The sequence below is a fragment of the Mustela nivalis genome (assembly GCF_964662115.1).
Source record: "Mustela nivalis genome assembly, chromosome: 2".
NCBI lineage: Eukaryota > Metazoa > Chordata > Mammalia > Carnivora > Mustelidae > Mustela > Mustela nivalis.
In genome coordinates this window covers 161,359,057-161,386,183 of record NC_139021.1, presented here as the reverse complement: position 1 = coordinate 161,386,183, position 27,127 = coordinate 161,359,057, and the positions used below count along the sequence as shown (strand labels likewise).

At 56.0% G+C, this 27,127-nt stretch overlaps 3 protein-coding genes across 6 annotated transcripts in view; 1 reads left to right on the top strand and 2 right to left on the bottom strand.

Annotated features, from left to right (window-relative positions):
- LOC309860384 (uncharacterized protein C10orf95 homolog) overlaps window positions 1-27,127 on the top strand; it is a gene marked incomplete at its 3' end in the record, with an annotated part of 370,467 nt that overhangs the window by 189,173 nt on the left and 154,167 nt on the right. The window lies entirely within an intron of this gene.
- Window positions 163-14,561, bottom strand: TRIM8 (tripartite motif containing 8). 3 transcript variants are annotated; one of them, XM_082722483.1, is made up of 6 exons: window positions 12,934-14,561; window positions 3,760-3,855; window positions 3,194-3,427; window positions 2,354-2,385; window positions 2,104-2,219; window positions 163-1,752 (listed from the first exon to the last, which is right to left on the bottom strand). In XM_082722483.1, the coding sequence occupies exons 1-6, from the start codon at window positions 13,501-13,503 to the stop codon at window positions 1,145-1,147; spliced, it is 1,656 nt and encodes a 551-aa protein (XP_082578609.1). In that variant the 5' UTR covers window positions 13,504-14,561; the 3' UTR covers window positions 163-1,144. The 3 variants fall into 3 exon arrangements, with proteins under 3 accessions (XP_082578609.1, XP_082578610.1, XP_082578611.1); XM_082722484.1 differs by lacking the exon at window positions 12,934-14,561 and adding an exon at window positions 12,251-12,322; XM_082722485.1 differs by lacking the exon at window positions 12,934-14,561 and adding an exon at window positions 11,104-11,599.
- Window positions 22,642-27,127, bottom strand: part of SUFU (SUFU negative regulator of hedgehog signaling) — a 113,979-nt gene continuing 109,493 nt past the window's right edge. For both annotated transcript variants that reach the window (XM_082722497.1, XM_082722496.1), the window contains exon 12: window positions 22,642-25,808. In XM_082722497.1, coding sequence (XP_082578623.1) covers window positions 25,719-25,808 — 90 coding nt within the window. In that variant the 3' untranslated portion in view covers window positions 22,642-25,718. The remainder of the gene's footprint in view (window positions 25,809-27,127) is intronic.

The window sequence follows — 27,127 nt, the reverse complement described above, 5'->3', positions numbered from 1 at the left end:
TAGTGCCTGATGAACTGATACTCACAGGCCTGGAACTGTCTAGACGGAGCACAGAACCAAGGCGAGGAAGTCAGGGGCTTCCATCCCTCGGTGCCCTTTCTTGAACCAACACCTGAAGACCCTAGGCCTGGGGGAGTGAGGGGTAAGAGGCGAGGCAGGGAGTGGGACTGCGCCATTACGTTTATTAGAAGGTTGGCTTTCGGTGTGTGCTCTAGACAGATTACAGAATAAATACCTGCGCCTTGAGAACAGGAAGTCCACGATTCATACAAAGTGCTCACTACAGGAAGATGCTGTGTCAAAATCCAGGCAAGGACCCAACTTAGGGCAGCCGCTCCTCCCCCACTGACCTCAACAAGGGCTGTGCTATGGTTTTTTATTTTATTATTTCTTTTATTTCTCTTTATTATTATTAATATTATTATTATTTGCTTTTGCTGTGGTCACTATCATTGGCAAAGTTCCTTTTCCCCTTTCCTGGACATGGGGTTCCTGTCTTTAAGATTCCACTCTGAGGCTGAAGGTGCCAAAAGCTGCTTGAGAAGTGGCCTTTGAACTCCATCTGGGAGGATGTTGAGAAGAAGGAAGCAGGAGAAATCATTCTTGGTTTTTTAAAAAAATTAAAAAAAAAAAAAAAAGCCCCACAATCTACAGGTCATTTCTTGCTCAGTGATCAAACTGCCCAAAAGAAAAATGAGAGGAGAAGCGGGCCACTGGGCACCACTGGTCCTTCCTCCCAGGGCTGGGTGAGGAGGGCTGGATCCCCCAAGGCTTCAGGGGAAGCTGAGGCTCCTTCCAGCCACAGGGGTAGGAAGGGAAAGGAGTGGGAGAAAAAAGGAGAGACAGAGAGAGAGCTCAATGCCTTGAAGTAGACGTTTTCCCAACTCCTGGGCCACCTGCAGCCCAGCCCAGGCCAGCTCTCACTATCATCTCTGCGTCCAGGAGATTCATTAAAAAAAAAAAAAAAAAAAATCAAAAACAAAGCCCCAAACAAAACAAAATCCAAAAGGAAAAGACTTGGGGGGACGAAAGAGGAAGGGAGGGAAGACAGGAAGGTAGAAGGGCAGGTCTCTGGATGCGTAATTCCCGAGCCACTGGGGGGCTGGGGGGGAAGATTCCCCAGTACCCCACTGCCTGCGTGGCGTTAGCTCGTCACGTAGTGTTTGGTGGACGGCTGCCCATACACCCTGTAGAAATCCTGGTGGCCAGGCTGCTGGGAGGCGTCGAGCCAGTCTCTGACCGCCAGGCCAGGAAGGGACTGGGGGACGGAGGGTGTGGGCGGGAGCGGGTGTGAGTACTCCTGCGAGGGCACTGTCCAGGGAAAGTGGCCGGAGCGGGGGTAGGGCTGGTGGCCACCATGGTTGGCCACGGAAGAACAGTAACAGTTGTCCACAGAACAGACGAGAATCTTGCGGCCGCCATACTGGGGGAGCATGGGCTGCTGGGTGGCGGAGCCATTGGGATACTGTGATGGGGGGAACACAGGACTTGAATGCACTGGTTGGGCGCCGCCCGGCAGAGCCACCAAGTGCTGCGTGGAGCTGCAGGGCCCCAGGGGCTGCCCTGACTGGCCCTCGCCGCTGGCTGTGCCCGCTGCCCCATACTGGCTGCCCACGGGGCCTGACGACGTCTCTAGGAAACTGGCCTCAGGGAAGGCCGTTGAGTGCTTGCGCTTTTCCGCCCCAGAGCTGCTCACGCCACAAGGGTACAGGGGGACGCTCTGCAGGAAGGGCACCGGTGTGCTGAAGGGGCCTGTGGAGAGTTTGGGGCAAAAGTCGCCAAAGCTCCCATCCCAAGCAACCCAGGCCTCCTCTCCCCACTTTCTATCTAAAGAAGCAAGCTCATCACATCATGCACTGTCTTGGTCAACGCTACCTACCCCATTAGCAGGTGGATACTGTTATTATGCCCATTTTACAGCTGAAGAAACAAGTTTAGGGAGGAAAGATGGCTTTTCCCAAGGTCCAAATAGCTAGAAGTGGCAAAGCCAGGATAGGAAGAAAAGTCTATCTGACTAGGCTATGCTGCCTCTCAGAGAGAAGGCTCTGGCATTCCTCCCTGCCCAAAGGGCTCTCTCTTTTCCATTGAGGATACCACCCTCACCTTCTAGCATCTTCCGCAGCTGCTTCTCCTTCTTGGCCACCTCATTCAGGAAGAGCTTGGAGTTCAGGTGGCCGATCTTAGGGGGAGAAAGGCTGCTGCCCGTGCAGGTCTGGGTCCTGGGGGCAGTGGACGGGGCATCTGCTGTGAGGAGGTATCACCGGTGAGCCTGCCCTACCTCCCCCCATTGGGCCTGGCCCTCCCTGCCCTCCCCCAGATGTGCTCCCCTGGGGGCCAGTGGCCATCTGCTCACCTGTCCATCAGGATTTTCACAGACTTGGTGTTCTAGTGGGAGAGAAAAGAGTTAGTCAGTAGAAAGGCAACATGGGAGAGCCTCCCCATTCTCCCTCTCCCCAGGCAGGGTTGACCATCTGATTCCAGCCAAAGTGTGCTGCCAAGGTGGGAGGGGAGTGTCTCCATTTCTACAAAATACGAAGACCTGACATTTATTGAGTACTTACTATGTGATAAACATGCAAGTGATTTCCATACGTCCATCATTTTAACTACACAACTCCCCTGGGAGGAAGACATTAGAGGTACTCATCAGTCCTTTATCAGAAATCCTTGGGGCCAGATGCGTCTTGGAATATGGAATTTGCTGGATTTTAGAAGAGGACTATGGTGCCTGTACTATATAGTACATATGATCCCCAGTAGGATACCATTGTCTTAATATATCAACATTCCTGCAGTCAAATGTTTGAATCCTTGTATCAAGCAAGATAAAGACCATATATTGCCAACATGAGTTCAGGTCAATTTTTCCTGTAAAATGAGTTGTCAGAATTTTTTCTACTAGTGTTCAGAGGCTTTTAAAATTTGGAATTGTGGATAGAGGACAGTAGGTTGCTCTGTCTTATGAGCCCCATTTTATTAGTGAGGAAACCCAGGTACAGAGCATATCTATGACCCACTCCCCAGCTCACGAAGCTAAAAAGAGCAGGGGTGGGAGGCTCTGAAGCCACACAGGCTCCGGTTCCAAAACCCTGTGAACATACTGCTGTGAGACACTCGCCGGGGAGCCAAGGAAGGCTGACGCCAACTGAGGCATGAGCCCAGGGCCCAGCAGCCGGTCCCGGCCCCAGCCCACCTTCATGAAGCTGACGTCTTCTGTCTTGTCGAAGAGCAGCTGCAGGGAGCCCAGCAGCTTCTTGGCCTCCTGCATGCGCTCCCCGAGGTGCAGCGCCTGCGCTGCGTTCTCGCTGCAGAACTTGGCCTGGGCCTTGTCCAGGACCTCCACCGTCTGCCGCAGGTCCTCGTCCAGCAGCTGGTGCAGCTTTTCATACTGTAGCCGCACCTCCTCCTTCAGCTGGCTCACCTTCTCCTGCAGGCACGGGGGGTGCGAGCAGGTGGGCGGTGAGTGCTGGGGACCTCCAGCTGCTGCTACTGCCTCTCTCACATCCTGGACGGCAGAGTCTGGGACGCCCCCACCCCGAGGCTGCCCAAGGCTCCCAAGAGCAGGGTCTGACCTGCTGGTAGCACAGGGCTCTGGGCCAGCTACCCCTGGCCCTGGGAGGGGCTCATCCACCGAGTAACTGACCTAGGGGTTCTGGCATGGAGTCGACCACACAACAGATCCTAGCCCAAATAAGGAACCAGCCCGAGGCCCTGCACCCAGGCCTACCCACCCCATACCATAGGCTTGGGCTTAGCTACCTCCACCAGGCGCTTGTCTGACTCAAGCTTGTAGAGCTGGTCCTCGATGTCCTGCTCTCGCTCCTCCAGACGGTCCTGCTGCTTCATCAGCATTTTCTGCAGGGACAGGTGAGGAAGGGGCGTCAGAGGGGGCTGCAGCTCTATTCCTTACCAAGGATGGGGGAGCACCACCCTTCCCTCTATAGAACAGACTCATCCTATAGAGTGACTCGGATGGCCTAAATTTCTGCCATCTAGCCCTTTCTGGCCCCCACGCAATCCCAGGGGCCTGGTGACAGCTGTCTGGCCAGCCTGTTCCCTGGAATAGCTTCCCACACATATCTAAACCATGAGCTTTCTGAGGGCAGGGTCAGGCCAGCCCCTGCTCTAAGTGCTTTTCCTGTATAGACTTATCTAATCATCCCAGTAATGCTGTGAGTTAAGTACTATTATTATCCTCATTTCAGAGAAGAGGAAACCAGAGAGATTAAGCAATTCATCCAAAGTCACACAGCTAGTAAATGTTGGAGCTGGGATACAAACCCAGGTGATCTGGCGGTAGGGTCTGTTCTCATACAAGGCAGGCAGCCTCTCTCTGGAGAGCTCCATCTTAGAGATGAGAGCCCTAAGATGCAGAGGGCAAACAAGCTTCCGAAGTCATACAGGCCCTCTGGCCTGATCCACAAATCTCACCCTATACTTGCCTTACTGCACTTGGGGGCATCAAGGGCAGCTACCCCTTCCTTTGCTCTTGATGCTGAGAGCTAGGCTTCTAAGCCCTTGCTAGCTCTCTCTCTCAGGCTGTCAGCCAGACCCAGGTCCCAGGTGGAAGGAAGACTCTGGATTTCCAAAGAATGCAAGGCCACTTTACTGGAAGGTGCCAGACCAAGCTGCTCTTCTTCTCAGCCCTCCATCTCCTGACAGCCTAACCTGGCTGTTCCACCCAGCCTTTCCTCTTCTCTCACCAGACATGCCTCTTCCAACATGGTCTCCTCCTGCTCAAGAACCCTCAATGACGCCCTCTTTCCAGCACTTTGGCCACAGAGGCTTTCTGACAACGTGACTCACCCAGCCAGGTGGACTGCTCTCGTCTCCAAGGCTCCCTGCACATGGGAATTCCCTGCACGCTGCGGACATGGGGCCTCCTTCCTCCCTCTGTCCATCCTTCAAGGCCCAACTGAAGCCCAATGACTTAAGAAACTTCCTATGGCCCATGCTCGATGTTTGTGCTGTGGGCCGATAGTGGACTGTCATGTTGTGCCTCCCCTCTGTCGCTGTGCTGTGCGGTATGGCAGCTGCGAGTCACATGTGGTTATTTAAATTGAAGTGAATGGAAATAAATTCAGTCAAACATCAGTTCTCCAGTTGGGCGAGCCTCAGGTTCGAGTGCTCACTAGCTACCTGGAGCTAGTGGCTCGGGTACTGGACACTACATGCACCAAACATGGCCACGATCACAGAAACATCTACACGACAACACTATTCCGTAGTCAGCCTTGCACAGTGTGGTCCCAACTCCCTGGAAAGCTCCAGGCCTGCTGAAAATAAGGTTTTGCTGCTCTTTTTCCACCTCCCTTCCTGGCCAGGCCACACAGGGGCCACAGCTCCTTACGGATGCCGAGCAGACTGACTGAACAAGGCCGTGGTTTTGCTACAATGTAAGGTTTGCAAAGCAGGCGGCACAGAACAGGGTTTGCAGTGTCCACCCTACAAGGAGTGATTCTTTTTCTTCCTCTGTGTGGGCCTCAGAGACCCTCAAGTTCAGCCTATGACCCCCACTCTTCACCCAGGCCTACCTGGTTTCCTAGAGACAAGCTGCCACCCGTCCCTTCCTGACTCCTCCAACCCATTTTACATTTGGGGAAACCAAGTCCAGCAAGGGTGTTGGCAACCTTGCTGTGAGCTGGTATCTGCCCTGGAAACAAAAACCAGGACCTGGGGGACAAGAGGAGGTGGGGGGGGGAAGGCTCTCAGCTTTTAATCTGGAGAAGGTGGGGGTCCACCTGCCCTGCCCCCACTTCAACAACTTGACCACTGACCTAGGACTGGACCTCTAAGAACCAGCCCCAGGAGATTTTGCCCTGCCCCCAGCACTTTGTCCTTCCAGGAAGTCCCTGCACAGGTCCAACACGCATAGGGGTCTGCTGTGAGCCTCAGAGTCAGAACCTGTGGGAAACACAGCTGGGCGGGGGGCAGAAAGAGGTAGTCTCGCATCCCCCCTGGGAAACTGCCCACAGCTATAGGAGGAGGGCAGGCAGCGACCCTGCAGCACTGCCCAGAACAATCTGGGCCCAGGCCCCCCTCATGCGACTGCTGCACACGGCTACACACATACTTGCATCCAGCCCCTACACGGTGAAGGCTGGGCCCCCTGAGGGCCCCAGACAATTAGGAGAGGCCTGTCATGAACGCAAGGTCACCAAGACTCCCCTTCAGGAACATGAGGGTCTATAAGACTGGCCCCAAATTGTTGCCTTCTGGTTGCCTCGCACCCACATTCAGAGAACAGGGCACCCCCCTCCAGACGTGTCTCAGATTCCTGGCCGCTCGTCTTTTCCGTGCTCAGGATATCCGCATGCCCAGTCTTACACTCACACACCGTGGTCTCCCTGCCTAACTACTTCCCAAGACCAAACCCATCGGCATCCAATTAGGGACACACCTGGGACTGAGCCCAATGAGGGGCAGGAAAGAGGCAGCCCGGGGTAGGTTCTCAGACCAATTTCTCCATGAGGCCTGGAAGGGGGGCTGTTACACCCCCACCCTCCAGAGCAGTGGGAAGCCCCTCTCCCACCCACCAGGAACCCCTTCAAGGAATTCTTAGCTGACTCCTAAGGGGAAGAACCAAGGAGCCACACCCCGTCCAGTCCTAGGGGCAGAGCTCAGCCTTGTCCCTCTTCTAGGCTTCTCTCAGAGCCTTTCCTGGCAGTGCTTCTACTCTGGGACCTTGCATGCCCAGCAAGGCAATGGCCACACTCTCTGGCAGGTGCCTGGGTTTTACTTCCCCCTCCTCCAGTGCAGAGGCCATGGAGCTCCTGTCTCTGTTGCAGGGGTAGGTAGGGGAAGGGGCAGAAATGGGAAGGAAACTGGCCAAGGGTTGCCAGTCATCACGGAGGGCTGGGAGGGGGGCCCAGGGCCCCATGCTGGCCAGCTCACCCTTGCAGAACTGCCCTCCCTTGAGGCCCACTGATCTTAATCCTGCTACAGACTTAAAACCTGGGGGGAGGCAGGGGTTGCGGGGATCACTGTTACCTCAGGCACTGGGAAACTGGGAAACTAGGGGAAGGGACAGGAATATCTACTTGCTGTCTCTTCCGTAGCCCTCACCTCAATGACTGAATTGGGTTACCGAGAAGCTGGAAGATGGGAGACGGGAAGCAAGACTGACCCCTGCACCCCCCCCCCTACCGGCAGTCTCTTTCAGTCCCAAGGTCCAGGAAATAGCTGAGGGCTGAGGCCCCACTTCCCACCTGGGAAAAACACACAGCTGAGAGATAGGACCAGATTTTCCCGCTTGATTCAGAGCATGGGCTCCCAACGCAGGGGGCGGGGGAGGCACTTTATGAACTGCTCCCAGCCTGTAGTGAGTCACCTGGACTGTGGCACACTTCAAGGGCGCAGGTACAGGAGCAGAGCAGAGCAGAGCAGAGCGGGGACCGGAGGGTCTGGTGCAGCGGGGCTGGAGGGCCCAGACCTCTGGCAGGAGGGAGAAGGAACAGTACTAGGCCCAGCTCTACTCAGCAGCCCCCCTCACCCCGCCCTGATGGAACCTGCTCACTCCTGGCCCTGCCCCTTAGGCCTTTTGTGGTCTGCTCCTGGGCCTGTGAGGGCAGAAGCATCAGAAAGCCTCGGGGGCACTCCGTTCCCATCCCCTCACACCTGGCAGGGAGGAGGAGAAGCAGGCCCCAGAACATCCTGCCGCACAGGGTTTCAGACTCTGCCTTGAGCTGCTCCCTCTGGTGCCCCTCCCGACTCAGAGAGGGGGCACTTCTAGCTCCTTCTGTTCCTGCCCCAGGAAAGCCTCACACCCCTCTGGAGTCTAACTGGTCAGGCCCAGCTGGTATTTCCGACGCCAGACTGGACTGGGCAGACGGGTGAGGCCAGGGGCCTCTAGGCTGCATAAAAGTTAATAAATAATAATAATAAAACCCTCAAGTCAACCTTGAAGAGAAGCAAGGTCAGGAGGGAACAGGGCCCCAGGGGCTGGGCCAGAGGCAGGACCACGGTTTTCTAACAGGGCCAGGGCTGGGACCAGCCACCCCTGTGGTAGTGGTGGAGGTAGGGAGAGGCAGGGGGGCGAGAAGAGGGACCTGGGCAGCTGCACACCTTTCTCTGCTCAGGCCCCTGTCCCAAAAGCACTCATCCCAGCTCAAACTCCGGCAGCAACCTCTGCGCAGGACTACCCTATCCTAGCCTCCTTCCCAGGCTGCCACGCCTGCACCCCACCTCCCCGACTCTCTCCCTGAAGCCCTCTTCCCAGGAGTACGCTGGCCTCCACTCTCCCTGGTTTCAGAGCAGCTGCTGCCTGCCCTAGATGCCCCTGTCCAGGCCTCAGCCCCTGCCTCGGGCTAGCCGGTTGACGAACTCCCTGGGGTGGGGGGCAGAGGCAACCAGCGACACCGAGAGCCGAGGCTGCAGGGCAGGAGCTGGGTGAGGAGAGCAGCGGCAGTTCGGAGACAAGCCCCGGCAGACCCCAGAGAAGGTTTCCCAGCTGCAGAGTGGAATTAGCTTTTGCCATGCAGAGAGCAGCGCTCTGGGGCAGCAGAACAAAGAGGCGAGAGAGAAAGCCCCCCTTTGTCTGGGCTTGAATGCCAGGCCAGCCGGGAAGGAAGGCTTTCCCAGAGCCAGCGATGAGGCCAGCCAGGCCTGCCTGCTCTGTCCAGGGCAGGGGCCCAGGCCGGCCCACCTTCTGCCTCTGCCCACCCACAAGGCCTTCAACACAGCCTGGCAGAACCTGCCCGGACCTTGGCCTCCAATGCCCGCCTCGGGCAGCAAGCTCCCGCTTTGGTGAATTCCCTCTTTCCAGCCCCTCCGCAACACCCCCACCAGTTGAGAAAGTCACACAGGACTCAGAGCTGGCGCAGGCAGCCGCGTGCCAGCAGCACGGGGCGGACGGTCCTGCGGAGCCACTCAACTCCCAGCCCCAGGTACCCGGCAGGCAGGACACGCGGCCATCCGCCTTGCTCAGGGACGTGCACCCACACGCCTTCCTGACCCCGCAGCCACACACAAGACCGCCACACAGCCAAGTCAGTCACGCACACGGTACTTCCTCGGAGAGACACGTGGGAGATACAGCAAATCAGTCACATGGTGAGAGACACAACCCGACACGCTGGTTACACACGCACACGCGCACACACACCTGCAGACAGAATGCCTGCACAGCCACCCAGGGCCGAGGGAGGCAGAGCAATCCACGGGGTGTGCGGGACAGGTGCCGGGCTGTGTCAGCAGGATCCTGGCATGGAGGTGGGGCCTGGGCCTTTGCCTGGGACCCAGAGCCCACATTCCTTGCAGACTCAGGCTCGTCAAGGGTCACCCCCCACACACCCCAGCTACCCCTAGACCTGGGAGGTCAGGAGTAGGGTCGGGGGAGGAGGGAGCAGCAGAGCCTCGTGTTGCCTCAGTTGGGCTGGGCTGGGGCAGCCCCTTGCTCCCACAGCCTACCCAGAGATAAACATGTGGGGCCAACATCAGATCCGCTCCAGGGTCCCAGTGCAAGCCCTCCAGCCTGGGGGCCATGTGAGCCGCATAACCTCACCTCTAGCAGCTACAAACCCCAAGTTGCCCTGAGCAATGGGATCCCCAGGCCCTCCCCAGAGAACATCTCCTCTCGACACTAAACCTAAAAGAAGCAAGGAAAAGGATTCTGGCAACATTTCCAGCTTTGATCTGGGGTCCTAGAAATGCCACAGAGGCACACTATGACCTGAACACACACAGGCACATACACACGCACACACCAAGACACCCTGACTAGCTCCTCAGACATGTATGTAGGCCTTATCTTGGGTTTTCTTTCCAGGTTGAAGATGGTTATGAGGTAGGGATGCTCCCAGCTTACCCCAGTTCCGTATTGCTCAGATGAACCCCTAAACCAGGGGGCTGGAGGAGGGATTCTCCACCTACCACTGCCAGGCTCAAACCTACCTGGATATCCCAATTATGGGAATTTAGCCTCTCAGGACCCCAAAGGGGTCTAGGCCCATCCCAGAGGGGTCTTTGGGGCTCACCCAGTATATACCAAGGCTTCAGGGCAATGGGGCGTACACTGGCTTCCCAAGGACAGAGTGGAGCAACAGAGTTGGCAGGCTGACTCTGGGTCCCCTGGTACTCTCTAGGCTGGAGAGAAGCCCGGCCTGCCTTCCCACTGGGCCCCTGCTCCGGATGACTGGCCCACCGTCCTATAGGTGCTTCTGAGTATGGGACTGTGGCCACCAGGGAGAGGGTGATCCATTTCCTATTTGTGGCCAGTAGGGCATTTCAGCGGGCCCCCCCACCGTCCCCTCCTGCCCGGGGAGGACAGAAGCGGAAGCACAAGAAGAGGGGCTGTACTTGAAGGCATGCGCCAGGTCTCCATAAATCTGCTCCTACATCCCAGAGCATTCTGTTGCTCTCTCCATCCGCGGAGTCAGCAGAGGCCCTCAGGCAAGGGAAAAAGAGGCCCAGGGAAAGGCCCCGCCCCCTGGCTGGAGTATGGACAAGGCACACCGGGTTCTTCCATTCAGATTCCCCCACAGCTCTTCCCAGCCTCTGAGGGTGAGGCCCCTCTTCCTCCACATGCAATAAAAAAAAAGTCCAACTCACAGTGAGTCGCCCTGGCCTATTGAAGGGTTTCCAACTAGAGTGCCCTGGGTCACCGGAGAGATCTGGAGGGCTAGGGAGGGGGCGCCAGGAGGGGAATGAGACTCAGGCCGCTGGGCACAGATGCTGAGCGCACAGAATTGAACATCTGGCCCTGAAGCAACCCCACTATTTGTGAGCCTGCCCGCACCAGGAGCAAAAATGAACACATGAACACACACACGCGCACACACACGCACACACACAGGCACACACATGCACGCACACAGCTGCTGACGAAAGTTCAGCGCTTCCTTCCCATCCAGTTCCTTCCATGAGCCAGGATCAGGGACCTGCTGGTGGGAACCCCAGAGTACACTCTGCATGCAGGGGCAAACCACATCCCCCTCCTCCCCAGTCCCCGACTGTACAGATAAGAGACAGGTGCATTTAAGGGCAAAGCAGTCTAAGACGCCTGCACACACAGACACACATCAAAAGATACCCTCCTACTACCGTATCAGGCACAATTACGTTTTCTCCCCACCCAAATGAAAAGCACCCCTAGCACTCAGACACAGTTAAGAGCAAAAGCGTGCGTGCAGGCACACATTCACTTATCACCCTGGCTGTTGCCCCTCCCCGGTTCCTTTCAGCCACATCTCTGACTTTTCCTTTCGGTCACTTTTTCTGCTGCCAATCCCAGGACAGGGAACTGGACAGCGCTCCTTCCTCCTGCCTCTGCGCTCTCTCCTCCTCTCCTGGCCTTTCCATCTTTATTAACAGCAGCAGCTTCCCAATACTGAGAAAAGTCTGGACTCTGCCTGCCCTGAGTTGGGGGTGGACACCAGGGGCTCATCAGCTTCCCCTGGGCTTCTGTTTCCCAACTCCAGGGGAGGGGAGAGAATGGCTCCTCTCTCCATCCCCTCCACTTCCTTTAAGAAACCAGAGGTCCTGTCCTGGTACAAAAACCCAGAGCTAGCCCATCCGATTGGAAACTAATCATACAGTAAATTTTATTTGTTATCCCTGCCTTCAGCCTGTGGCGGCCCTCCTGCCTTTTGTTAGTTGTATGTGTATGTTTTTTAATTGCTAAACAGTGACTCATTCGGACTGGCTCCCCCCGCCCCCCCCCCCCAAACAGCTCTTGTCCACAACCGTCCCCTGCTCAGAGCTTCCTCATACCCAAGCTCCCCACTGGCCTCCACCAGCCTGGCGGGGGGGTGGGGGGGGTGGGGGGGGTGGGGCACCCAGCAAACACTCCCGGTCCAACCAAAGCCCAACCTCACCCCCATGATATCACACCCAGGCTCCAAGCTGGGGCTTCGAGATGGCTCAGTCTCAGGCCAACCCCTTCCTTCTGGTATGACTCAACCCTGAAAGCCAGGGGACCTGGGAGGGACCGAGGAGGAGCCCCCCTCCACTGAAGGGGACGGAAGTATTGCCTCAGTCCAGCTCCAAAGCCAGGCCCAGAGGCCTGAGGGGGAAGGCGGTTTTGACATTGGCTGCTGCCGCCGGGTGTATACAATGGGAGGGGACCGCGGTTCCGTAATCACCCAGCCGGCAGCCCAGGGGAGCCAGCTGCCTGAAACCAGATTGCAAGGCAGCTCAACCTTAAACCCACAGGATTCTTTTTCCGTCTTCCACTTCCCCTCCCCAAATGTGGGAGGGCTGTGATAGAGGGCTGGGCTGGGAGAAAAGGGCTCAGGGTGGTGAAGACACATACTTCAAGGTTTGTTCATCGGACGCAGGCAACACACACAGGCTCACCGAGGGCAGTGATTCTCACACATGAAGAGCGGGCTATTGGGAATAATCAGAATGGCTGAGACACTGTTCAGTGGGGCCGCTGGCCAGTCCAGGCCTCCTCCAGATAGATACCAGAGTTCTGTTCTCCCTCCGGAAGCTCCCCTCCACCCCACCCCCCCAGTGTGTTTCCAATAGGGCTTGAAAGGAACATGGCTGCTTTTGTTTACTTCCTCATTGGTATGCCAGCATCATGGATCGTGTCAGCCACAGCCGCGGCTCCAGGACACTCATTACATAAACAGCAGCTGGAGAAGCAGGACCTGGGTCACTGCCTTGGTGACTTCCCATTGGGCCCATAGAAACAAGGCTGGGGAAGGGAGCTGCGCGCACAACAGAAGAGCAACACCCAAACTCTATCCCTCACCTCAATTCTAGAAATGACTCAAAAGATAGACCCTGGGAGTGCAGGTGCAGGAACGTATCAAGCAGCGGGCGGGGGCGGGGGGAGGGGCTTCTTCCCAGGACACCTCCCCTAAACTTTCAGGGTAGCGGAGTTTGGAAGGGGGCCTCTGGCCTGATGTTACCAGAGTTAGCTGGTCTGGAGGGGTGGTCCCCGGGCAGTAGGGAGCGCGCGCGCGTGTTTGCGTGCGGGGTACTTGCCCGGATCTCATTCCTCCGGATCTCCACGTCGCACACCGAGTGTCCCTGATGCGCACCGCTGTAGTAGCAGCAGTACTGGCACACGGCCACCTGCTCGGCCTCACAGTGGTAGAGGCGGTAGGCGTTGTGCTGGGGGCAGCTCCAAGCCCGCACGTCGTCCGCCTCCACCAGGAGGTGCCCGCGGGCGGTGGAGGGCTGCTGCAGGTGCGTCTGCACGTGGGACTGGCAGCAGGGCGCCTCGCAGCGCAGGCAGACCTTCTGCGCGGGCAGCGGGGGGCCGCGGCGGCAGAACACGCAGTGCAGCGCCGCGGGCGGCTTCTCCACGTGCAGGGCGTTGAACTTCTCCACGATGTTGGTAAGCTTCAGGTTCTTCTCCAGGCCCGGCTTCTGGTTGTACGCCTGGTTGCACTCCGGGCAGCGCACCAGGCCGCTGTCCTTGGCCCACGCCTCGCCAATGCAGCCCCGGCAGAAGTTGTGCTTGCACGGCAATTGCACCGGCTCCACGAAGACATGCAAGCAGATGGGGCAGATGAGCTCCTCCTCGAAGCAGTTCTTCCAATTCTCCGCCATGGCGGCCGCGGGCAGGGGGCCCGGGCGGGCCTCCCCCACTGCCCAACTCTGCGGGTCCGTCCCGTGCAGCTGCAGGCCCACCGAGCCCCGAGCTCCGGACCCAGGCAGCCCCGACAGTCGCTCAGTCACCACCACCTTCCGCGCGCCTGCCCCCCAGAGGAGGGAGCTTCGGTCCTCCTGCCGCGCGCGCAGCCGGCTGCGTCTCCTCCTCCTCCCGAGCGCCTAGCGGGAGGCGGCTGACTGCGCCAGGGCCGCGGCCGGGACACCAGCCCTGGAGGGGAGCGCTGGGGTCCAAATTCCATATAAGAGGCCGCCTCCTCCCCCGTCCGCCAGGCTAGGCCAGCGGCGGCCCGCGGCCTGCGCCCGGCTTCGCGGCTGACATTGGGGCGCGCCCCGCAGCGGACAGAGCCCGGGAACCGCACACTTCCTCCGGCGGCGGCGGCGGCGGCGGCGATGGGGCTCCCTCCTGGCTCGCCCGCGCAGCACCTCACTCGTCGCGTCCGGGATCCGAGAAGCCGAGGAAGCGGGAGAGGCCGAGCCGAGGGCAGCTAGATCGGGAGCGGGCGGGCGAGGCGAGCTGGCGGTACCCGGACCGCGGCGCAGGCGCCCCCGGGCTGGCCGGCCGGGTGCGGGTGCGGGCTGCGGGGCGCAGGCGGGCCGACTCCGGGGCGCTGCGTGCGCGCAGGGGCAGTCATTCAGATGAAATTCCAGTCCCCGGCCAGAGACACCAGCCCGCCTCTGCCTTCCTCCTCCCTTCACAAATAGAAACGGAAGGGGGAGGGAGAGAAGTGGAAAAAAAAAAAAAAAAAAAAAGCCAACCAGAAAGGGAGGGAGAAGCCCCGGCGGTGCTCGGCCTGACCCCCTCTTCGCGACTTCTGCGCTTCCCCGAGGCCGGGCGCCCGCCGCCCCCGCCGCAGAGAGACCCCGCTCTCGGTCTCCGCGCTGGGCGGGCGCCTCGGCTCTGCCGAGGAAAACAAGGATTGATCAAACTAGAAAGGAATTTTTCTCAACTGCTAATGAACAGGAGGCTCGGCTCCCGGCCCTCCCCTCCCCCCCGCCCCGGCCCTCCCCCTTCGCCACCCCGGCCCCCCTCCCCCCCACTTTCTTTTCTTCTCGGCCTCTGCTCCGGCCTGGAAGGCTCCGGGCTGCGGTCGGAGCCAGCCTGCGGCGGTGCGGCCGGGCCGAGCCAGCCGGGCCAGGCTGCCTCCCTCAGAGCCCAGCCATCTTGGGCTCCTGGCTGCGGCCGCGGTGGCCAGGGGTCCGGGCGCGCTCGCTCGAGGGTCCTGCAGCGGGCTTTCTCTCTCTCTCTCTCTCTCTCGGTGGGATTTTTTTTTTTTTTTTTTTTTTAAGGGGAGGGCTGGCGGCCTCCCTTAAATTAGGAGAGAGAGAGGAGAAAATGCCAAGTCCCGATTTCTCTCCACCTCTGCTCCACCCACCCCGGTCCTTTCCAAAAAATAAAAAAAGATTAGAATTGGAAGAAGTCGACAGAAAGGCGAGCTCCGGCGGCCCCCGGCTGCTGCCCAGGCGACGCGTCCGGGGCGGGCCCACGCCAGTCGCTCTGTCTGTGGGTCCGTTTGTCCGCCCGAAGCTTCACAACTGAGGGGAGGGCACTTCGGGCAGGGTCTCCGCAGCGGCAGTCGCCTCAGAGCTTTATCCTCAGATCAAAAAAAAAAAAAAAAAAAAAAAAAAAAAGGAAAAGGAAAAAAAACCCCAACACTCTCATCAGGGCCACCTTCAGCCATCTTGCGCGTATTATTATTTCAGGAATAATCTGTTTAATAAAAATAGCTGCGTCTCTGGCCCCCTCCCCCGCATTCTGGGCTCCCCGCCCCCTTTTAATAATAATCTCGATAATAAAAATGATCTGCGCGCCGGGCAGTTCTTTTCCTGCTTCTGCTCGCTCCGGCTCCGGCTGTCCCCCTGGGAAAGGGGCGCCGGGGGGGGGGGCGCGACTGGAGCTGGGGCGGGGGTGAGTCCCTGCGGCCCGTCAGTCGGCCCCCTCCGCCTTAGCAGCGAGGGAAGGGCGCCCTCGCCGCTACCTCGCCTTTGGAAGGAGGGCGGGCGGGGGAGGGGCCCCGGCTCGTGGGACCGGCTGGAGGGGCGCACAGGGGTCCCCGATCTTCCCGCCAGTCTGGCCTCGGAGTGTGCAGCCCGGGGCGAGGGGATACAATGGGCTCCGAGCAGAGTGCGTCCGGCAGGGTGGAGATGCGGGCGGGCAGGGGTCTGCGGTGAGCTGGACTCTCGAGGTAGAGCGGAGACAGGCGGAGGGTGGTGTCCCTACATCAAGGCCGGTCCCGCTACACGGGAAGGGGGCGGGGAGCCGGGGAGGAGGACGGGTGGAGAAAGCGGCAGCGCAACTGCGGCGCCTTTAATCAGCACCCGCTGGTTCGGCCCACCCGGCACTGGAGACCCGGACGGACGGGGAGGGGAGGGGGGAATGAGGGCGGGGCGTATTGTCCGGAAGTGCTGTTACAGCTGCTGGAGCTCCCGGCTCCTCCCCTTTTTCCTGTCTGGAGTTGGGGCTGTTCCGGAGGCTGCTCCCGCTATTGGTCGCCAAGCTAAGGCTCTGCCTCTTTAGGGCGGGGCAGACGCGAGAGCCTCACGTGACTTGTACTTACTTCGGTACACTCAACACTAGGGTGGGAGGAGAGTTCCGCGCTACTTAAAAGGGCGATGATGCCGCTGCGTAGTGGGACCACCTCTTCTTGGGCTTTTTCACCCGTAGCTCTTTTTACCTGGGAGGAAAGGAAGGGTTTATCAGTCTGCTCCTTCGGTCTGATGTAAGTGAACAGGGAACTGTAAAGGTTCACCTGGCTATTTCCCCATGTCCTTAATACTTTCCCCCACATATCTGACACTTAAAACTACCTAGCAAAATAGGCATTGTAATCCCTTCTCTATTAATAAGGGAATGAAGACTTAAAGAAGTGGAGTAGTCTGTTGGAGGTCGATGGGTCCGTTAACAAATATTTTAACAAAAGCCTGGAAGTGCCAGGCATTTTTCTGGGCCCTGGGATTCCCTGGAGAACATATACCTAATAATAATGATAATAATGATTAATACTAATATAATCATATCATAAATACTGTTATTTTATAATATATATAAATATTAGTGTTGCATATACAGGATAATTTCTGTGATAGAGAGTAAGGGGCTCACACAGGGCTCCTCAGAAAAGTGACATCTGAGCCAAGACCTGAATATTCAGGAGTCATCAGGCCATTAACAACCCTGGGAAAAAGTGCTTCAGTCAGAAGAAGAAACAAATGAGAAAGCAACAGATTAGGCATGCTCCAGGGCAGAAAGAGGCCCTCCAAGGGAGAAGACAAGTAGGGGACAGAACATGCAGGGTCTTCTAGGTCATGGTAAGACTTGAAGATGGTTATGAGAAGCCATCAGATTTGGAATAAATTCTGGAAGTAGTGTTAACAGGACTAGATAAGGATTAGATATGGGGTGGAGAGGAATCAACACGTTAATAGGAATGGGATAGGAATGGGATCAAGGTGTGCTTATCACTGTATATAGTATGTCTTTTTGAACTTTCAAAATGTTACTAGGTATATATTATTTTTTATCCCTCCAAAATGTATTTAAGTGAGTCTTAGAGGAGTTGTCCCTCAGCAAGTCTGCATGGTGGTAGCACACACCAAGAAGGAGAGAATTGAAGAGAATGAGCTTGGGTGGGGAGATTTTTCAGTAGCTCTAAGTTAAATTTGAGTTGCCTCCGATATCCCAGTGGCGATGTTGCAAAGACAATCGTATATACAAAGTTGGGGGAACGTTTGTACTGCGATTATAGATTTTGGAGTCATCAGCTCAGTTCTATCACTCAGTTCACATCACTCAGTTCTATTCCATTCTCACGCATTTGTATACTAGTTGCTCGCTTATTCTATTCAGTTCTGAATAGAACTGAGATTCAAATCCAATTCAGAGTAACCAGTGGGTCCCTGATCCTTCCATAAAACCAGAGGGCCTCCCTGCTCTAGGAATTCTGTCTCCTTATTCCTGACTGGGGGGCTAATGTGGGCCCTCCAATGACAGAGCCCCTGTGTCTTCAGCCCTTTGCATTCCCCCCACCCTACATGGGAGATCTTTTGTTGAATGAATGAATAAATGAATGCCTGCATGTCTGAATTAACAAACAAGGAGAAAATGGCTTCCAAGCCTAATCCTTAATCACATGCTCTAAAGATGGTACAGAGAAACAATAAAGTCTAGTTTGAGGTTGTTGGAGGGTCCTTCTCTGGTTTCCTCACCAATGCCCTCCAGGATAATCTAAAGGATTCCTCACATTCCCCACCTTTCTAGACCGCCCCCCTTAACTTGTAAGATATCATACTCTTCTGGTTTTTTTCTTATCTTTCTAACCACAAACTTCTCCAATTTCCATCTCATAAATGTTGACAGTCCTGAGAGCCCTGCACTCCATCCTATCCTCTTACTAATCTATACCTGCTCCCTGAAGCCTCTCACTCCTAAAGCTTTACTACTGTCTGTAACCTGGTGGCTCTCCACTCACCATCTCCGGTCGGAAAATTCACCTTCCTGGCTGCAGGTCAGTGTAGCCAACCCTGCCATCCCCCTGGATGTCTCACAGGCACGTTGAATTCAATGTATTGGTAACTAAACTCATCATCCTCTTCATATTCCAGCCCATTTTCCCCACCCCATGTGTCCCCCATCTCAGTCAGTGGGACCTGTCAGCAGCTTACTGATCAAGCCAAGGATCAGGGAAGCGACCTTAATATCTCCCTTTCACCTCCCTTAGCCATCCAGTCAGGTGTTATAGATGCTTCTCTCTCTCTCTTTTTAAGATTTTATTTATTTGTCAGAGAGCGAGCGAGAGAGAGAGCACACGAGCAGGCAGAGTGGCAGATAGAGGCAGAGAGAGAAGTAGGCTCCCCGCTGAGCAAGGAGCCTGATGTGGGACTCAATCCCAGGATCCTAGGATCATGACCTGAGCCAAAGGCAGTGGCTCAACCAACTGAGCCACTCAGGCATCCCTCTCTCTCTCTTTTTAATTAAGGATTTATTTATTTATGAGAGAGAGAGAGGAAGAGAGAGAGAGAACATGCCTGCAAACACAAGCCAGGGGAGAGGCAGAGGGAGAGAATTTTACAGCAGACTCCCCACTCATCACCGAGATTTGATTCCGTCTCAGGACCCCAAGATCATGACCTGAGCTAAAACCAAGAATCGGACATTCAACCAATTGAGCCACCTAGGCGCCTATAGATCCTATAGATCCTATAGATCTTCTCTTAAATATCTCTCAGGTTGGGGGCACCTGGGTGGCTCAGTGGGTTGAAGCCTCTGCCTTCGGCTTGGGTCATGATCTCGGGGTCCTGGGATCAAGCCCCATGCTCAGCAGGGAGCCTGCCTCCCCCCACCCCCACCCCTTGCCGGCCTCTCTGCCTACTTGTGATCTCTGTCAAGTAAATAAATAAAATCTTTAAAAAAAAAAAGATTCTGGAAAAAAAAAGAATCTCTCAGGTCATCCATTTGTATACTAGTTGCTCGCTTAACCTCGTCCCCTGGAGGTACAATGAATATCAAAGTCAGCATGTCCAAAACTATAGTAATTTCAGTACACACTCCTGCTCCTATTCCTCTGAAGTTGTCCACTTCTTGGTGAACATCCCATAGCCAACCCTTTAGCAAATCTTGCCACTTCTTCCCATCTCCATTATCTCTAGCCTGGATTATTTCCGTAGATTCGAAGTAGTTTCTTTGCTTCTGCCCTTACCTCCCAGGTCAATTCTCAACATAGTAGCCAGAGAAATCTTTTTAAAATGTGTGGACCGTGGGGCGCCTGGGTGGCTCAGTTGGGCAAGTATCAGACTCTTGATTTCGGCTCAGGTCATGGGATCAAGCCCCCCTGTGGGGCTCCCTGCTCAGCAGAGAATCTGCTTGAGATTCTCTCCCTCAATCCCTCACCCGTTCACTCTCTTTCTCAAATAAATAAAACTTAAAAATATGTATATGGCAGACTGTGTCACTTTTAGGCTCAAAAATCTCCTAATGGCTTCCCACTTCAGAATAAAAGTCCAAATTTCATTACCGCCTGCCAGGTCCTGCACTAGCTGCCCTCTCTGTAAGCAATCTCCTGCTAATCCCTTCTCTCATTCTGCTCCAGCCACACTGGCTTCCTCTTGTTCCTGACATATACCTAGTGTGTTTCCCCTAACCCCAGGGTCTCTGCAGCGCTCTTTGTCTGGACCATTCTTCCTCCAGATGTCCCTATTGCACACTTCTTCCTTTGAGTTCCTTTGCTCAAATGTCACCTATGCAGCGAGGCCTTCCCTGACATCTGTATTTACAAACACACCCCACCCCAGCCCTATTTCTCCTCTTCTGCTTTATTTTTTCTCCATAGCACATACATCCATGTACTACATATTCTATTCTAAACAAATACCATCTATCTCCCATCACTAAAATATAAGATCTGTGAAAGGAATATATATTTTTTTAAATAATGTATCTACGGAGCCTAGAATAGGACCTATCACATAGTAGGTAGGTGTTCAATAAATATTTGTTGAATCAATGAATGATTCATTCCATTCTCTCCATCCCTACTGCTTCTACCTTAACCCAGGCCTGCTTGGTCCTTGCCTCCCATCTTGCTCTCTCTCAGAATGTTCTTCATCCAAAAGGTAAGGGAATGGTCCTCAAGTGAAAGTTTGATGCCATAAACCTCGAGCATTCCAAATCCCAAGAAGAGTTTTGGGGCTTTTTCCCTTGTTGTTCTGTCTGCCTGGAGGGCTTTTGAAAATTAATCTCTTCTTCTTTTGTCCTTCATCTTTAAGCATCCTTCAGTTTTTACCTGGATGTCACTTCTTTCGGGAAGCCTTTTTTAATCTCCAGACTGGGTTGGGTACCTTTTCTATGTCCATACCCTAGCCTAGCCCTTTAATAAAGGGTTAATGCTAATTGAGCAATTACTATGTGGCAGGCATCTTATGTATATTATCTCATATAATCTTTGCAAAAACTCTGTGAAGCAAGTATTCATTTGCAGATGAAAAAAACCTGTCCAAAGTCACACTGACCAGCGGTGGAGTCACTCACGGTAGGACAGAAAGCAGCTGACGGTCTTCCTCCTTCATGGCTCTTCCTTGCAGTTTTTTCCTTGTCTGTTTTCCCCATTGCATGACACACTTCTTAAAGCCAGGCCTGTGTCCAGTCTCCCAGCATATAGCAGAGGGCCTGGCATGCATTTGTTGAAAGGAGGAGTGAATGAACACAGATCATGGACACCCACCAGGCATCTTGCCCCTTTCCCCCATCCTGGCCTTAGCTCTCTCCCAAAGACTTCCTGGCAGTAAGGAGAAGAGGAGGGGACTGGGTCAGTCCCATGGTGCCCCCACAGAAGGGGCCTGGAGATGGTTGCCCTCCCAGACCACATCCTGACCTGCCCCCACTGCAGCCTTAGGACAAATCTCTCCCTTCTCCTGCCCAGGACAGCACTCCCTAGCCCCCGCCCTGACCTCCCCACCTCCTCCGGGGGCTATAGCCAGGCAGCTATCTCAGTGCCTGGCAGCCTGGGTTGACTCACTTCCCTCCGCATTCTCCTTCTGGTTAGGCCAGTTTGGTAAATCTCTTATGCTCCCTAGTCTGATGGCTCTGGAGCCTGTGGGTCCCCCTCACCCAGGGCCCTGAGATCCTTCCACCCCACACAGGCCAGAGCAGATGCCTGGAGGAAAGTACAGGCCTTTCGGAGGTGACATTACAGATCACATGGCAGATTTCTCCCCTCCTTAAATCTAGGGTGGGGTCTCTGCTCTAGGCCCAGGAGCCTCTTTGCCGGAAGGATCTCAGCCTAGTCCTAGCTCCTGGAACCACCTAAATGCAGGATCTTGCCGTTCTGCGCTCTCTGGGACTGGAGCTCCACTCTGACCCCAGGTCCTTCTAGGCTGGTCAGATGAGGAGGATTAGATAATCAGCCCTTCCCTCCACCCCCCCCCCCCAATCTCCAAGGAGAAAAGAAAAGGTGAATGCGTGTGGCCTGAGCCACCCTGCGATTGTCAGTCCAGCTCTGGGCCCTCCCAGCTCCCTTGCTCTGACTGCCAGACTGGCTGAGGGCCCCAGACAGGACCTGTCCCACTGCTCCAGGGGCCAGCCACATTGTTCAGTAGGTCACAGGGGAAGGAGTACTGACCTTGGCCTGGGGAAAGTCCCCCAGATAAAGCTGGTTCTCAGAGGACAGAGTCCCTTCCCAAGAGCTGACACCCGCTGTCCCCTCCCTTCTTGTGATCCCCCCAGGACTTCTGCCACTAGCCCAGCAAATCCCCCAATGGGTGCTACAGCCCCAAACCGAGCACCAGGAGACACGGCCCCACTATTCTCCGAGACAGACAACCGGGCCTATCAGGAAGGGGAAGAACGCGGGAAGGTTTAGAGCAGCCCTGCAGGTTGTGGAAAACCTGTCCGGTGTGGACCCCCTCCTGCCTGCCTCTAACGTCCAGGCTGTTGCCATCTCCCCACGGGGATTGGGCTCTGTTGTGCCGTGCCATGTCCTGGAGGGACAGGAGCTGGGCAGTCCGGGGAAGGGAGATCCACCACCTCCTCACCAAGGCCAGGCCCACAGGGGCTCACAGGGAGGGAGGGAGGGCTGCCTTCTGGGTCACCCAGTGGGTGTGATGGTTCTGAGGCTGCCCATCCATCTCAGGAGGGTGAATTGAGATGGTGAGGGGAGTGGCCATCTCCTGACCCGAGCTGGTAGGGACACAAGAACTCTAAAGCTGGAGGGATGGAAGGCCCACCTTCCCAAGGGGAAAGGGCTTTTTTAGTGAGAGGGGAGCAGAAGAGGAAGAAAGAGGGTCTCGACCCAGCCACTCATCTTCACAGACCTGTTTCTTGCTCCTACTTCCCTCCACCCCCATAACCTTAGAGGAATTCAAGACCAGTGAAAGGGAGCCTGCGAAGTCATTTCTGCATGACTCCAGAGTCACCAGCTGCATGATCCTGCTCTTGGACACCTCCATGCCCAACGAAGTCTTCGAGGTCCTTCCCCCATCCTGGCTCCTTCTCGGCAGAGGAGTCCAACCCACCCCTCTGCCAGGACCCCAGGCTGGCCTCTCCCCTACTCCAGGCATCCAAAAAGGAGCACAAGATCCAGGCACTTCTGCAAATATGTTTAATGCACTTAGATTACACAGAGGAAGAGGGAGCAAGAAGGAAACGACATCTAAGTGAGTCACCCCAAAATTCTTACAAAAGTCCCAGGCTGGCTGCAACCCCTAGGAACCGAGTCGCCGTCGACATTAGAAACTAATATAAAATTTTACAAAAGACTGCTCATTGCAGCATTCAGTTACTTGTACAAAAGGAGAGCTCTCTCTACAGGGCTCCCAACTTGTAACAGGGACCCAGGCACCCCACCTCGTGTGGGGTACCCACCTCGTGTGGGGTACCCAGAAGCCAGAGAGGAAAGACACTGCATAAAAAAAATACAGTCAAGGGAGTTCTCTACTGGTCTGCCCCATAGGGGCACCAACCTTTGGGGTTTCTTTCCCTGCTCTCATCTCAATCTCATAATCCAGTCCCAAGACCCTGTGTACATTTTTAAAAATGCTCTAGCCCTTTAGACTTTCCCCAAGGCTTCTGAGTCCTGCCCGAAGCCTTGCCTTTGCAAGAGGAAGAGAAAGGCAGGAAGAGGCACCAGTTCCCTGGCCAGACCTGAGACCTTGCACAAGCCGCTCTGCCCCTCAGAATGACAGCTGGGTCTGCAGTCTTCCTGCAGCCCACACTGGACCTGAGGAGTCTGAGAGTCTGCCATGTGTATGCACGGGGGGAGCCCCTTCCTCCCAGAGCCTGAGCCACAGGGACCTAGAGGGAGGGGGCAGGACTGGGCAAGCCAAAGAGAAGCCACGAGGAAGAGGCAGATTTAGGAGGGAGATGTACCTCCCCAGCTCACTATGTCAGGGCTCCCAGAGCACTGCAGGGAGGGAAGTGGTACATTTAGTGAGTACTCACTGGTGTGCCAAGTGCTGTGCCAGGCACATTATGGGGTTGGCCTCACTTGGTCCTCAGTGAGGGTCCCCTTCACCAGCCAGAAGCTCGGTGGAGAGCCCCCTCCCAGAGAAACCTCTGGAAGGCCTGGTGAGAGATGGTGGGTGCTCTGTGACGTGTCCACAGCCAATGCACCATAGGGAGAGGAGAGGGAGTCCTGGCCCCAGCCAGACCTAGGAGGTTCCTGACATCACAGGGCAGCAAGGGGCCACAGGCTTAATGGGCTCACAGTCTCAGAGCTCACCTGCCTTCGGCCTGTCTGCCATACTGATGACTAAGCTTAGCTCAGAAGGTACCCTCCTCCCCATTAGCCAAACCAGGCAGGCAGAGGCAGGTCCCCAGAAAGAAAGAATCTGTGGCGAGGTGGGCCAGAGACAAGCGAACAGCACCTCTCCGGCCACGAAACATTAGATGACAAATGCTGCCACGGCAGGGAGATGCCATGGTGGGTGGCGGCCAGAACACATCCTTTTGGAAAAGTCTTTGGAGCAAAAGGCACAGCTGCTATCAACACCAGGTCCAGAGGAGCTTCGATCTTAGTTGGTGGAGGCCCAGAACCTTGCTCTCCCAGTATGATCCACCTGGAAGCTCTGAGTTTGATGGTATGAACTGGGCAACCCTGAGGGTTTGTGTGGAGAAGCGGCCGGAGCCTCGTGGCCCCTTGGAAGTCCAAATCTTGCTCCCTGGAGTGCCCAGTCTCTGCCCTCATGACCCTCTCACCAAGGGGTCCTTCACCCTATAGGCCACCTGTGGCACTGCTGTGGCACCTGTGTGTGCAGTCAGGAAGGCCCTGACAGCCCAAAGGACTTGGCTTTGGAAAGGCCTAAACGGAGATCTTGAAACAGCAGTCCCTAGAGTCAGGGGTGAGAGGGCACAAAGCAGGTTTGCTGATTCCAGGTCAGGAGTGGCAGACAACCCCAGAGGAACTCCAAACCCAAGGGCCAGAGATAGGTCTATTTTGGGGAGGAAAACCACGAGATCTGCAGTGGGGGGGTAAGAGACTGGGAGAGACCAGGATGCCGAAAAAGAGGTCTGGGGAATGACGGCGCATGGGGAATGAAAGACAAGAAACGGATGGACGCTGGGAGGCTGAGGGTGGCAGAGGGCAGTGCTTGCAAAATCAAAGTGAGGGACATGGTGAGAGGTTGATTTTTCCATTTTTAATATGCCAGAGTTCTGCAGCCTGGAGGCTGGGAGGCCCAGGGAGGAGGAAATGGAACAGAAGTGGTCAAAGAGCTGAAGACCTAGGCCCTGAGTGGCAGGTGGCGATGGTCTACGAGGTGCTGGGCCTCACCCTCTCTCAGGCAGGCCTGGTTGGGTGGACAAGGCCTGGAAGATGAGGCTGGGCTGCCAAGTCTCTGGGACCCTGATGGTCCTTGAACTTTGCCAGGGGCTGAGTCCGTCTGAGAACCAGCGGTACCTCCTCCTGGCCCCAGTTGGCTAAACCAGGCTGAAGGCAGCATGAGGGCGTAGCTGGGCTCTCCCAGACCCCAGGCTCCACCAGGCCTGGCTGGGAAGAAATCCACCTTTCTGTGAAGCTGTCTCTGGGGCCCTGGGCTGGCAGGTGAATGGAACCCTGGCAGCTTCTCTGGTGGTGGCTCAGGGGGAGACCAGCCCAGGCCCTCGTCTGAGAATGAGAAAGTTCATCTGGGAATAAAGTTCTGTTTTAAAAAAACATTATATACACGGCTTCTGGACATCTCTGAAGACCAATAAAATACCATCCGGTTTCGACAAAATAAAATAAGGAGGAATAAAACCAAACACGATCAGAGGAATTGTTCCATGGCTAGAGGACCAGGCCTAGCACAGGCTTCCCACAGGAGAGCTGGGCCATGCACGCAGCGGCCACTCCACTCCCTCCTGCTGGCTTGCGCGGCAGGGGAGAGGTGAGAACGAGGCCTGTCTCCACCGAAGGGCACATTCAAGGTCCAGAGTCAAATCAAACCACAACAACCCGTGGCAGCAGCAGGAGGGGAAGGTTTGCGTTTGCCCACTCCCAGCCCAGGGAGGCTTGGCCGGCTGGGGGGGTGAGGCCCCTGAGCTGCAGGTGAGGTGGGGGGGGGCTGCGCAGTCCTCCTCACACGTGTCCTTTTATCTGTGGGAACCGCGTTTGCGCAGCTGTTACAGCGGAAGTCACCGGGGAGCTGCTGGGCTCGCCCTTGGCCCCTGCAGGGCCCAGCCCAGGCTAGTGCAGTGGGCTGTCGAACACCACGTCGGGCAGAATGGAGACTTTCAGCTTCTTCTCAGGCCAGCTGTACTCTTTGGGAAGTTTGAACTGTGGAGGGAGCAAGCACAGAGCCAGAGCGCATGCGGTTAGCACCACTCCCTGCCTTCTGTCCCAACCACCCAAAGAGAGCCTGGGGCCGCACCCTGTCTCCCAGGTGCTGGGGCACAAATGGCTACCAGTTGCAAATGCTAGTCCCAGGTGGGGGGCTGGGGTTAAGCTGCGTGAGTTCGGTGACCCCTTCTTTCCCCTTGCCTTGCCAATAATTAACTGGGGTTGGAGGAGGCATGTTTTCTAACTCTTTCTTGACTCTGCTGACCTCCCTCCAGCTCACTTCCTTGGTTCTGCCTCCAGCCACAAGCATTTGAGGAATCTGCTCCCTGAGGCCCTGGGCTGAGGGGTGGGGGGCCGGGGGGAGGGTGCAGATGCTACAGGGAAGTGGCTTGAGGTCTGGAACTCTGTGGTCCTATCCTGGCCATGGCTTTGCTTGCAGGGGCTGATGCAGAAGGACCCCAGAACCTGCCCTCTGTGGCCTTTGCCAAAGGGTCCAAAGGGAAGGAGGCCCTGGCTTGGCCTCAGTGGGAGGAGAGGAGCAAGACAAGGCTGGCCAGAGGGGATTTCTTGGGGCTGGTGCCTCCCCATCACACTCCCCTTTGTTCAAGCTCATCTGTTTCCCAAGGAGAGTGCAGGCTCTTTCTGCTCAGAGTCCTGTGTCTCAGGCTTCTGTCTGGAGTGTGGGACAGAGGCTGGTAGATTCGACTTCCTCTGGCACACAGCTGGTGTGCTCACTAGATGCTCACTGCCTTGAAAACAGGTCTGCCTTTTACGATTCCTACTGTCCCAGGGCTAGGTGAGAAGTCAGATCGGGCTAGAAAGGAAGGAAGGACGGGGCCCTAGGCCTGCCTAGAGCTGGGACTGGAAGTGGACAGGCCTGATACTTCCTGGCCGGCCCCCACTCCCTCCCTCTGATGGGGGACTTATCCAAGCCAAGACCAAAGTGGAGAGCGGGGCTGGGTGTGGGGACAGCCTTTGGACAGAGAAGAAGAAGAAGAAGAAGAAAGTCATTTTTAGTGACCTACTTTCCTAAGCTCCCCCTGGCTCCTGTCCCTCCTGCCTGGACTGTCCCCCTCCTACCTCCTCAACACCCAAGCTCAAAGCAGCGGCCTGGCACACTACCATCCCAGTGCGACGCGGCCGGCCTCTCCGGAAGCACTTCTGGGCAGCTGGCTCTGGGCTGACTGAATAGAAGCCAGGCCTCAGGGACCAGTGACTCGCGGGGTTGATTGGCTTGCATGGACCAAGGACTTGGTGGCTCTGGAATACGTATCAGTGAGTTAACTTCTCAAGCCACATCCCAGAGGACAGAGGCA